General features: G+C 36.7%; 1 protein-coding gene across 3 annotated transcripts in view; it reads left to right on the top strand.

The window, feature by feature from the left end:
• PPP1R12A (protein phosphatase 1 regulatory subunit 12A) overlaps positions 1-13,242 on the top strand; it is a 235,330-nt gene that overhangs the window by 209,765 nt on the left and 12,323 nt on the right. For all 3 annotated transcript variants that reach the window (XM_032798963.2, XM_032798961.2, XM_032798962.2), the window contains 4 exons: positions 1,813-1,829; positions 3,483-3,624; positions 4,849-4,953; positions 6,263-6,310. In XM_032798963.2, the coding sequence (XP_032654854.1) occupies positions 1,813-1,829; positions 3,483-3,624; positions 4,849-4,953; positions 6,263-6,310 (312 nt within the window). The remainder of the gene's footprint in view (positions 1-1,812; positions 1,830-3,482; positions 3,625-4,848; positions 4,954-6,262; positions 6,311-13,242) is intronic.

The raw sequence follows: 13,242 nt of genomic DNA, 5'->3' as shown, positions 1-13,242 counted from the left end.
CTGTTGGTAGACTGGGGAGAAAGAGTAGGAGCTGATTTTTCCTCCCCAAGCAATTGAAACTTTTCCCCCAGGCTTCAAGACTCCCTTGTATCTCTAGCTGCCCCACTCCTGCCCTGTAGTTCTACATAGGGGACTGTTCCCAGGATGCAGTGGGTCACCTGGGTTTTGGGATCAGGAAGGAATTTTTTCTTATTGGGCCAAATTAGACATGGGTCAGATGAGTTATTTACTTTCCTCACAGCACTGTGGAGGTGCAGTTGGGATAACAAATAGAATTTGGAACTCTAATATTAAGAGATAATATGGGTATAGGTAGTTTGTTGCAAATGGGGCCAACGCAGATAAAAGCTAGAAGGACCAGCTCCCAGGCCATGTGCTTGTAAGGAGAAGGGAAGCCCAGAATTCTTTGCAGACCAAGCTTTTCTCTCCTCTCCTCCCTACCCCCCCACCACGCTTGGTACCTTTTATAGCTCCCTGAGTCCTGGAACTAGGCTGCAGAGTCTGCCCTGGGTTATTGGTTATGTAGGGAGCTCTGCAACCCCACACTGGACCCAGTTAAATGCTTGGTATATGAGATGGGTGGTCATGTTCTGCCTCCAACCAGTGTTAATAAAGTTGCAGCCTATTATTTAAAATCCATTCCAGTGTGTGTCTCATGCAGCAACGTTTCAAATCTCTGACTTAGAAACAGAGTGGAGTCTTCACAAGAGCCCAGCATTAGCCTAACTTCACTGAAACTAATGGGAGTATTACTATTGAATTTAGTGGGAGTAGAGTTAGGGCCTCGCACTGTTGAATATCCCAGAGGGGAAGAGGAAAAATGAGGTATTTAGGTTTTTTTTGTTTTGCTCCTTACAGGACAGCAAACAATCCAGCCCTTTCAGAAATTCTCCCATATATCATAAAGTTGTACAAAAGGAAACAAAATCAAGTCTTAAGCCAGCCTAGCAGATAAACCTTGCTGGGAATGTGCAGGTGGCATTATAGTTACTGGAAAGAGCCTGCATTCATAAAACAATACAATTATATTGCTCATTCAAAGGAAAAATAATGGAGAATTACAGGTTCTGTAGTGTTTAAGTGCATTCCCGCACATACATTCTATAATTAATTTTAATTAAATTTGGTTCTAGACCCAACATGTGAGACTTTCCTGTGTCTGCAAACTCCTCTGTAATTTGGGAACCTGTTAAATTACTCTTTTGTATATGATCTTAAATTGAGTAGCTGTGTACAAAAGGTTTCATTTTGCTACATATTGTTGGGGCAGAAGTTCAGATTCCCCACCCAGTTAAATCCTGTTTAAATAGCAGTAATGCCAATATTTTTCTAGCTTGCCACTGAATGTTGTTCAGGATGGTATGTAGTGACTCAAACAATTGAGCTCTTAAAATACTGTTCTCCAATTAAAAAATAAAAAAGGGTAGGAGGAAGAGGATTGGAGGGGACAAAATCCTTGTCTTATTTCATAACTTTGCCAAATGGCAGAGAAACTGAGGAATTTACATACTTCTAAAACTATTCTAATGTTTCAAATAACACTAAAATCTAAGCCTTCTTATGAGCTTGTACTAACTTGCAAAACATTTTTCTGGCAAATACATTCTAGCATGTTTCGTCTTTTTTGATAGCCATAACAAAATGAAGCTGTACAAGGTGTTCAGATAATGAATGGTTGAATAGCATTCAGCTTTCTCCTGCACTTTAACTCAACTCTGCCAGGCTACATTTGTTCACAGATATGTTGAATATTACATTTAATGAATGTACAAATATCAGTTTGTCCTAATGTTTTTTTCTTCTCTTTTCCAGAGTGATAGTCTTTCAAGGTATGTGTTTGATTTAAACAAATCATTTATTTATAAAACAGAAACCTTTTTGCCTTGTATTCTTTTTTTTAAGTTCTTAATTTATAAATCCTACTTTGCTCTCAATAGTTGGTTAGGTTAAGCTCTGAAAAAATGTTAATGCTATAAAGATTTAGTATGTTTTATATAGAATATAGCAATAAAGCCATAGGATTGACTTTACACATTCAGGAAGGTGAGAGATTAGAGGGGGCCTGAAGATATGTTCAAAATGTTGTTTCGGTTCTGTGCTGAAGTATTTATTTATACTGTACCTAAAATATGCTAGGTACTTTGCAAAACATAGTTGATCCAGACTGTGTCCCATGCAATTTACAATACAAAGCTAAGATTTTCATAAACTGTCTCAATTTTTGGATACCCAGTTTAAGACACTATAAGGGGCTTCACGTTCAGAAAGTGCTGCCTCCTCTTCAAGAAGCCTGATTTTCAGTTTTCTCAAGATGTTTACCTGTCAGAGAGAAACAAATCCTGCACTTCTCACCCCCAATAATGTGCATTTCTAGATGTTACTTAGGTACAAAAACATTTCTTAACTAACAATGAATGTATGCGAATATGACTTGGCTTTTGGCAAGCTAGTGCCATTGCTCTTGATCAGTGAGTTGATACTGAATATGGAGCATTCACGCTCAGTGGGAAGCAAAGTAGACTGCATTGAGTAGACGTGAAATGCAATGTCAGTGAACATTAGAAATAGGCTGAAAATGCCACTTAACTCATTCATTTGGAGGATTTAATCTTAAGGAAGTAATATTACAAAAATCCTGAACTATGAAGTATTTTATTTACAGTTGACTCTTCTTTTAAAAGAAACCTGTAAAGGAAAAAATCGGTGTGTACTCATAGCAGCTTTATGATAAATGGCCTGAAAAAATTCTTTAAAAATAAATAGATAAAAACGATGTACTTTTTAAAAAAAATCTTAAGAAGTCCAGTCCTGTCTGTGCTAGAAACCTCTGTATTAAATGAGGACGTTACAACAGGTTGAACCAGACAAGTTGAGCAATGGGAAGGGGAACAGATTTTTGGTCAGATTGTTTAAAGCTGTTAGGATTTTTTTTGTGTGTTAATATCTGTTTTACTTCAATGACTAATATTGACTAAAAGAAGCCTTTGTTAAAGGAGCTGTACTGCTTCTGGTAAGGTAGTTGAGCTCACAATTAATATCCTTGAGAATTCCCTAAAGTCCTCCAGTAAAACTGGGAAGACCAGACTCGACTTGGCAGATCTTTTTGAGGTTAAAAATAAAACCCAAAAAATAATTCAATGCTTATAAAAGATGAATAAGCAAAGAGAAGTTCTTTTAAAAAATCTTGACTAGGTCGTCTTCAGAATCATGCAACAATGTCTTGAAGGAATGTATTTTAATTCAAAAGAAATATTGACATAGAAGGCTGATGTTTGCACTCCCTAAGCCGTACTTGACAGTCAGAAAAACTCTTTTCATTTGAAATAAATCTTAGTGTTGAGTGGAAGAAAGAAAACTTTAAAAACTGTTTCCACCAGTTAGAGAGAGGATAGGAGATAATGATATGAATAAACTATGTAGGCTTGATACACTGCACCAGGTTAGCGATGTTATGAAAATAATGAACTTTTCTTCTTTTAAAGATATGATGCAGGATCAATCAGCACATCATCAGGCGACCGTTATGATTCACTGCTGGGGCGGTCTGGGTCACAGAGTTACTTTGAAGAACGAAAACCATATTGTAGTAGGCTAGAAAAAGAAGATGCAACTGACTTTAGAAAGGTATCTGGGCCAGTAGTTCTGATATTAAAATAAACCATTATGTGCGGTCTTCTTCCCACCCTGCCGCCCCTAATAAATTCTATCCTGAAGTAATCATATTACTCACATTAAGTCCCAAATCTTGCCTTAGCCTAAGGCCTACTGGGGTAAGTCAACCTAAGTTACGCAACTCCAGCTATGTGGATAACATAGCTGAGGTTGACATAGCTTAGGTTGATTTACTGTGGTGTCTACACCACACTGGGTTGACAGGAGAAACTCTCCCATCGACTCTTACACTTCTCATTCCAGTGGAGTAACAGAGTCGAGGGAGAGTGATCAGTAGGTGATTTAGCAGGTCTTCAGTAGACCCACTAAGTTCACCCCTAGTGCATCAATCGCCGCAGTGCTGATCCCCAGTAAGTGTGGACATACCTTAAGTAACTCAACTAGGAACTCCACAGAGGCAAAGGGGAAGAATCGTATCCACCTCCCTGGCTATATAGTAGTTTCTGGCCCTTGCATTCACCTCTGCAAGAGAAGGGGAAAGTCCAGAGGAGCCAAATGCTGTTTTAATGACACCACATACCACTACCTTGGTCCTTGTGTTGTTAGAATTGCTTGACATCTATAATGGAGACTTTTTATTTGGTGCACTTGCTAGTACAATATAAAATTGAGTCTTGTTGAAAACTAGAAGAAACTTGTGAAGAAATGAGCAACTGTTCAACTTATTGTCAATGAGAGATTTTTTTTCCGAAGGAAAATGTTTCAAATTGTTTTCTTTATTATGGAAATATAAGGTAAAATTATCACACATTTCTTCTTGTCTGTAATATAAAAGACAGAAGTTTCTCCTTTCAGGGAATTTAAACATTTTACGAGTGGAAGCTAGAATTTTCTTGTAATACTACTTAAAATGCTTTTGTCACCCTTATGAAATTGTACTGTATAATTTAATAAGGGATAAGCTAGTAATGTTCTTAAGTAAATGCCCTAAAAATCAGTTGAAATTATATTGTTTCTGCAGGTGTTTTTGAGCCATTCAGTAGTGGGAATATAGTTCTCTATTAAGCTGGTTCAGAACACACAGAGAAAAGTACTGTTCTTTTCTATAGAACCTCTGAATATAAGTTTCTTTTCATACAATTAAATCAAGTTTTAGAAGAATTTAGCCCCTTATACATTAAGTAATGCAACTAAAAGAGATGCACATTTCTTAAACCTGTCTAAATTTTCTCTTAGCTTTATGAACAGATTCTAACTGAAAATGAAAAGCTGAAAGCGCAGTTACATGATACCAACATGGAGCTGACGGATCTTAAACTACAGTTGGAAAAGGCCACTCAGGTTTGTATTCACTCGCAAAGCAAAGTCTCCAGCTGGTAAAATGGGTAACAAACCAGCAAATCCTGGAAATGGAATTGCCTTTTTCTCAGGTGTCGACTTTACCTTCTCTTTTTCTAAAAGAATGGGGCTAAGTACTGCAACTGCCATTGTTGCTGGAGATGAGGGAAGGCCAGATGGGTCTGGTCGCCTAATGCAAGTGTTAATTGTTAAGGAATCAATGATTCTTGCCGGCATATATCTAAGTAATTTCTCTGCAGGGAGGAAAGCATAAAAACAGAGAAAATGATTCTACATTGTTGAATTATGTATATGTTCAAAGTATCAATGATTAACTTATGAACTGATTGATTTATAAACCTGATGGCAGGTTGTTACAGACTGCCATGCTGTCACTGGCTGATTAGACAACCTGTCTTGCAGTTAGCGCAGATAGTGCAACCTCTAAATAGGTGCAGATGACTGCTCTCAAATAACAGTGTGGCATATGGTGAGATCACATCTGTAGATTAATAGTAGGTTTCTTGTTAAAAACTATTGTAGAAAGAATTTATAAATAAATATCTGTACCCAGTATACATCACTGTAGTATCTAAGGGCTTGTCTACACTACTGCATAAGTCGATGCAACTTACATCACACAGGAGTGTGAAAAAGCCCCCCCCCCCCCCGCCCCGAGTGATGTAAGTTGCATCGACTTAAAGCGGTGTCCATACCAGCATTATGCTGGCAAGAGACACTCTCCTAGCAACATAGCTTCCGCCTCTGATTGAGATGCAGTAATTAAGCCAACGGGAGGGTGTTCTCCCATAGCATAGCGTGTCTTCAGCGCTACAGCAGCTGTGCCAATGTAGCGCAGCAGCATAGACTAGCCCTAAGCATCTCAAAAACAAAAAAAAAATCAATGAAATCATTGATGTAACACCCTTAATGGTAAGGATGTATTAACTTACTTTACCAAAGGGTGCAAAAAGATTAAATTACTTGTCCAAGGTCATAGAAGACATCTGTGACTGAGCCAGGAACAAACTCTGTTCACTTTTATATCATTCTGGAACCTTAACTACAACACTGTCTCTCAGAATATAGGTATTAAAGAGTTTCTTGGGCATGAGATGAATACTATGTAAAATTGTATGTTTTTATTTCAGGAATACAAAAAAGCTTTTATTTGTTTAATTCTTTGACTTTTGAATTCTCTTTATTAAGACCATAAAGAGTCAAAATATTGTGGGTTTTTTGTTTGCCTCCTATATTTTATATTGTTTTTCTACCCTAAATCCCAAATGTAATTATTAACATTATATTTCAGAGACAAGAGAGATTTGCTGACAGGTCACTCTTGGAAATGGAAAAAAGAGTAAGTTTCTGCAAAAGATCTAGTGGATTCTTCGGTTTGTTTTGTTTTCCAACCCCAGGGTGGATATATTTTATTGAACTGATTCTTACGATTTAGATGTTGGGTTTGTAGGATGCAAAGTGGCAATAAATGTAAGGTAGCATTATAGGCAGTAATACTTCTTTTAATTAGTTGTCCTCAAACTGTCAGTTATATTAGAGAGAGAAGGTGGGTGAGCTCTGTGTGTGTGTCACAGCTCTGTTCCACCTTATATTCAACTGTGATGCTCAAAGTGTCTCTCCCAGACCTGAAGAATGGCTCTGTGTGGCTCAAAAGTCTGTCTCTCACCAACAGAAGTTGGTCCATTAAAAGATAATATCCCACCCACCTTGTCTCTCTAATATTCTGGAACCAACATGGCTTCAGTAACACTGCATACAGTTCTATAAGCTAATTATATGTAATATAACCACACATGTGGTGGTGATGTAGTAAGTTGCACCATTGACTTCCACTTCTGTACTCTGCTTGTTAAACAGTTTTCCCTGGAATTATGTCTAATATTCCATATTTCTAAGCAGCTTCAAACAGCTTCATTTAAAAAAAACAAAACAAAACAAAAAAAACCTCAAAACTTTCTCCTCGTTTACTTAGGATTTGATGTCTTGGAACTTTCCACGGTGAAAAGCAAGTACGGGATGTCTCGTGGAAATCTCCTTTTATCATCAGTAATAATGATGATACCACTTTCGGGGAAGGGAGAAGAGGAAAATTGATGGGGGGATTTTATTTTATTTTTTTTAAACTGGGTGAGAGGATCTGTTTGAAGTTGTGCAAAGACTGGGAATTTTAGTACTCCTAAAGGAGATGGATTTGTAGGCAGAGTGAAGATGAGGTTGTTGAAAATACAGATCACTCACATTCTGTGAGAGATAATATGTATATTTGTACACAAATGTATATGTAAGCAATAAGACACAGGGTTTAAAATTATGGTCATACTGAAGTTTATATATGACACAAACATTTAATTTTATGTCTGTATTTCCATTAGAGACTCATTTTTTCAAAGCTAGTAACTTAGCTGTAAAAATTTCCTTTGAACAAAAGTTTGGCTCTTCTCAAGAGCCACTTTTTCTTTTCTTTTTTTTTTCTTTTCTTTTTTTTTTTTTTTTTTTTTTAAAGCCAAATTCATTTAAATGGTTTAAGCTGTTTTTGAGGTATAAAAAGAAGAGTAGTGAGAGGAGGATTTTTTTATAGTGTTAAGTAATTTATTTATATTGAAACATTATATGAATCCCTTAAACTTGCCTTTTGCCCTCTGCCACCTAAACAAAAGCCAGACCAAAAAAACTCCTGTCCAACTGTGCAGCTATAGATTGTTTTAATAGTATACAGGAGTACTGGATCTAGAACTTTAACAGGAATTATTGCAGATTAAGAAGCCACTTTTAGTTCTACAAATCTTACCAATGATAAAATAAAAATTTACTTGTTAGTTATGGTAGGGAACCAAGGAGGTGCAGAAATGCTCAGCTGCACTAATTGACTGAAATTCCACTATGGTAGTTTAGGGAATGAACAATGCATAAGGAAAATAAGGCTCCTGATATGCAGAGATGAAAACAGCTTTCCTTACTGTTGCACTCCTTCATTCCTGCTTCCTCTCCAGATAGCTCTAACAGTTTCTCTGCACCTTCTATCCCTCAATTCTTTTGACCCCCTAAGGTAGTTCGCATCTTTTTCTCTGGGCAGTGATAATCACCTGCTTTAATGGGCATTTCCTTTGCCACTGTGATCACACAAGTGGAATTTATTACTTTTAATTATGATATCATAGGTATAATGGTGCCTGTTTTTAATATGCGTTGCAATTTATTTAAAGGTGTAGTGCATGATGCTCTTGTATTTCAATAGCAAAATTCCTGCTTTGCTCTCAGTTCCTAAAATAGGCTATTGTATTAAGAGACTTAGTGATACTATGGCCTGGTCTGCGCTGGGGGATGGATCTAAGTTACGCAACTTCAGCTACATGAATAACGTAGCTGAAGTCGACATACTTAGACCTATTCACCGTGGTGTCTTCACTGCGGTGAGTCGACTGCTGTCGCTCCCCCATCAACTCCGCCTGCCCCTCTCGCAGCGGTAGAGTACAGGAGTTGATGGGAGAGCACTCGGGGGTCGATTTATCGCATCTAGACGCAATAAATCAACCCCCGCTGGATCGATTGCTGCCCACCAATCCGGCGGGTAGTGTAGACATACCCTATGAAACTGTTCATTTTCCACAGAGGAGACCTTTTATCCAATCAGTTTCACTGTAGAAATGTTACTCTTGTACCAAATTTATTACATAAAACACATAGCGGGTCAAGGGAGGAATAAAGGTTGTGATAGCATTACTGAGTAGTTGAAACCTAGTTGGCTCAAGGAGTAGAGTCATGTTCTTTCTATTTTACCAACTCAAACTTAACTCTGATATATGAGGAACATTTTTTTAAAAAAGAATTTCTTTGATTATACATTTTCCCCTTTTCCATTTCACTGGTTTCTTTTACAGACACTCCCCAACTTAGGCAAGCATTCTGTTGCAAAATGCCTTGCGTAACTCAAATTTTGCATAAGTCAGAAATATATACCCAACCATTATGCTCCCCCTCCCCCCAAAAAAATAAAACAAAACCCACCACCTTTCTAGCTTACGGAACTTTTTCCGTAAGTGCAGATTTGCAGAAGTCAGGTTTGCATAACCCCGGGAGCATCTGTACTTTAAATATTAGTTATTTCATCTGGTGCTCAGATACCATTTTGAGAGCAGTTTAAAGAAAAATCCACCTTTACTACTTATTCCTGAGCTGGAGTAGTAATTGTGTGTGACATCAGTACTTTCCTAACAGCAGTGTCACAGAGGAATGAGTTCAGCAGCTGAATCAACAGCAATAGCCTATGAAATACCAAAGATTATTTTTTTCATTCAAATATTCTTAAGAAGAAAGTGGTGTGAGGATAGAATTATCTCTAATTAGCGTCCCTTTCAAAATAACATTTATACTCTAGAATTCAGTTTATTAATAAAAATCCCGCTTCAATTACTTTTTAACTGTTAGCAGTAAATAAAGATTGGCTATCCAGAAATATACTAGACACCTTTACTTAGTAGAATTTTTTGTGTATCATTTTGAGAATTTTTAAAGGTACAATTTTTCACATGCAGCACAAGCCTATACATAAATGAAGCAGTAAGCTAAAACTCATGTTCTACTTTGCCAAGTATGACACATTTTACATAAAATCAAAACTTGAGGATATATACGTACAAAAACAGAACCAGAAAAAAATGAAATAGTGGGAGAGGGTGGAAGAGATGCAGGGTTGAGAGAAGGTAGGTGTTACCATAAGGAAATGCTAATAGAATCGGTTGGGCTATGACCCATTTTCAAGATGAGATGTACCTTTCTTCACTAATGATAAATAAACTTATTAAAACTGTTTTATAGTACTAGCCAACAAATATTCTAGAAGTTGATTCTGACTAATACCCCTGCCAGCCCTAAAAAGAATAGGTTTCTGTGCCATAAACTGATGATTTATTGTCAACATAGTTATTTGAGATTAGTTACAATGTTGTAGGAACTGGGCCTATCCTATGAAGATTGGGAAGGATGGCACATGTCTCATCACTGCTAGGAGATCCCGGCAATATTTAGGCAGAACAGGATTAAGGGTTCCATTTATAGCCCTTAACTTGGAAATGTAGGTTAGGCATGCTTTTGGACATTCCAAGTAGTACAGTGAGAGTTGTTTACCATCACAGAATAGAGGAGCCAAAACGGCAAAATTTGGATCTGGATCAGGACTTCAGACATCATCCTGAAGTCTCCCCAAAGTGTGGGGCTGCTCAGATCTGAGGATTTGGATTGGGGACATCTCAGTCTTAGTTATTGAACGTAATTCATATAACCCAAAGATGCTTCTTGTTTGGAGGCAATAACTGTATACTGGGGTAAACCAACTCTTTGAGGTGAAAGGTTGAGGTGTTTATAAGCCCAGAATATGGTTGCTGCTGATGTAATAGAGAATATCCTCAGGTTGTTCATTTTTATACTGAAGTATATCTTCTCACATCTGCATTCTGATTACTGTTAATTCCTCGATAGTGCTTAGCTATAGTCTGTCACCTTACGAAACCCCAGACATCTCATTATTTTGGCAAACCCCTTTGGCCCTCTCCTGCTAAAAGTAATTCTTTTTTAAATTTAATGGTATTTAATCTTTGAAGCTGGTTGAGGAGAGTGTCAGAAGTTGTGGTGCCTGTGTGTGTTAGCATGTGGATAGAGAGTAGCCAGGAGAAGTATCCATGACCCTTATTCAGAATACAGGATTTGCAAATTGCAGTTAGCTGAATCAGAAACTTCATAATTGACAGACAAGCCTATAGTGAGGGATTAGTAAAGCTAATTTTTGTGCTCCGACTGAGATTTCTTTTAGGTAGGATTAGAGAATTAGATAAAAGCAAAACTCTAATTGAAATCTGTGAGCGCTGATACGTTGCATATCCAAACATTACTGTGTAAATAGATATGTCATTCACTTTGAGGAAGGGGAAAATGCATTCAGTGTTGACCTTGATTGATGGTTCTGGCTTTTTCTGAACAATAGTATGGTTTTGTTTTGTTATAACCACTATTTTCTTATTTTTTAAGTCAGACCTTTTGTTTCTTAGGGAAACTTACTTTTTCAGTGGCACCCGGGGAGGCCACTTCATAAATAAAACTATTAGACTAAATAGAGTTGAACAGCACTAATGCACTGTAATTAACAGAAGATTATTGCAGTTGGAAAGCAAAAAACCCAGCGTTAAAGATGAGGTGTAAAACAGAGAATGAAGTCTTAGCATTATGAGACTTCAGTACATCTCTGGACTAAATCTTCATGGAGAAGTGAGGAAAGGTTTTTGTTTTTATGGGATGCACAAATCGTGATTTGACTTTAATCCTGTAACTTAAAATTAGTCCAACAGACAAGGAAATTTTTAAATGAACAACTTCCTGAAAAAGATGACTAATAACTAGGGCTGTTGATTACTCCCAGTTAACTCACATGATTAACTCAAAAAAATAATAGCGATTTAAAAAATTGTGATTAATCACACTGTTAAACAATAAAATTCCAATTGAAATTTATTAAATATTTTGGTTGTTTTTGTACATTATCAAATATATTGATTTCTATTACAACACAGAATACAAAGTGTACATTGCTCACTTTATATTAGTTTTTATTACAAATATTTGCACTGTAAAAATAATAAAAGAAATAGTACTTTTCAGTTCACCTCGTACAAGTAATGTAGTACAATTTCTTTATCATGAAAGTGTAACTTACACATGTAGACTTTTTTGTCACATAACTGCACTCAAAAACAAAACAAACTTTAGAGCCTACAAGTCCACTCAGTCCTACTTCTTGTTCAGCCAATCACTCAGACAAACAAGTTTGTTTACATTTACAGGAGATAATGCCATCTGCTTCTTATTTATAATGTTACCTGAAAGTGAGAACAGGCTTTTCATGGCACTTTTGTAGCCTGCGTTGCAAGGTATTTACGTGCCAGATGTGCTAAACATTCATATGCCCCTTCATGCTTCGGCCACCATTCCAGAGGACGTGCTTCATGCTGATCATGCTCATTAAAAAAAAATGTGTTAATTAAATTTGTGACTGATCTCCTTGGGGGAGAATTATATGTCTCCTGTTCTATTTTACCTGCATTCTGCCATATATTTTATGTCATAGCAGTCTCAGATGATGATCCAGCACATTTGTTTTTTAGAACACTTTCACAGCAGATTTGACAAAACGCAAAGAAGGTACCAATGTGAGATTTCTAAGGATAGATATAGCACTTGACCAGGGTTTAAGAATCTGAAGTGCCTTTCAAAATCAGAGAGACGAGATGTGTAGAATGCTTTCTGATGTCTTAAAAGAGCAACACTCCAACGTGGAAACTACGGAACCTGAACCACCAAAAAAGAAAATTTACCCTTCTGCTGGTGGCATCTGACTCAGATGATGGAAATGAACATATGTCGGTCCACTCTGCTTTGGACCATTATAGAGTAGAACCCGTCATGGATGTGTGTCTTCTGGAATGGTAGTTGAGACATGAAGGGATACATGAATCTTTGTGCATCTGGCACATAAATAACTTGTAATACCGGCTACAACAGTGCCATGCAAACGCCTGTTCTCACTTTCAGGTGACATTGTGAACAAGACATGGGCAACATTATCTCCTGCACATTGTAACCAAACTTATTGGTGTGAGCAATTGGCTGAAGTACGACTGATTGGACGTGTAGGTTCTAAAGTTTTAAATTGTTTTATTTTTGAATGCAGTTATGTGTTTGTACATAATTCTACATTTTTAAGTTCACTTTCATGATAAAGAGATTGCACTAAGTACTTATATTAGGTGAACTTAAAAATACTATTTCTTTTGTTTTTTACAGTGCAATTGTTTGTAATAAAAAAAAAATACAAAGTGATCACCGTAAACTTTGTATTCTATGTTGTAATTGAAATCAATATATTTGAAAATGTAGAATACATCCAAAAATATTTAAATAAATGGTATTCTATTATTTAACAGTGCGATTAATTGCGATAATTTTTTTAATCACTTGACAATCCTACTAATAACTTGTCAGTATTTCTTTTAACTAGTAAAAGTGGCTAAAATTGCTGTTTAAATGTTACTTCTGTAAGTTTTGGTACAGGGAATCCAGGGGTTTTTTTGGTTGTTTTTTTTGGTTGTTTTTTTCTTTTCCTCCATGAGAAAATAGTGACATGTAGTTGTAACTGTGTTTTTGTTTTTTAAAATACACTCCCAGTACAGTAAGAAGCTTGTTGTTAGGGACGCTTCTGGATCATAGAAACAACTTTCATTTTCT

This window comes from Chelonoidis abingdonii, chromosome 1, assembly GCF_003597395.2.
Source record: "Chelonoidis abingdonii isolate Lonesome George chromosome 1, CheloAbing_2.0, whole genome shotgun sequence".
NCBI lineage: Eukaryota > Metazoa > Chordata > Testudines > Testudinidae > Chelonoidis > Chelonoidis abingdonii.
The sequence above is the reverse complement of the archived record's forward strand: the minus strand, read 5'-3'. Positions and strand labels throughout refer to the sequence as shown.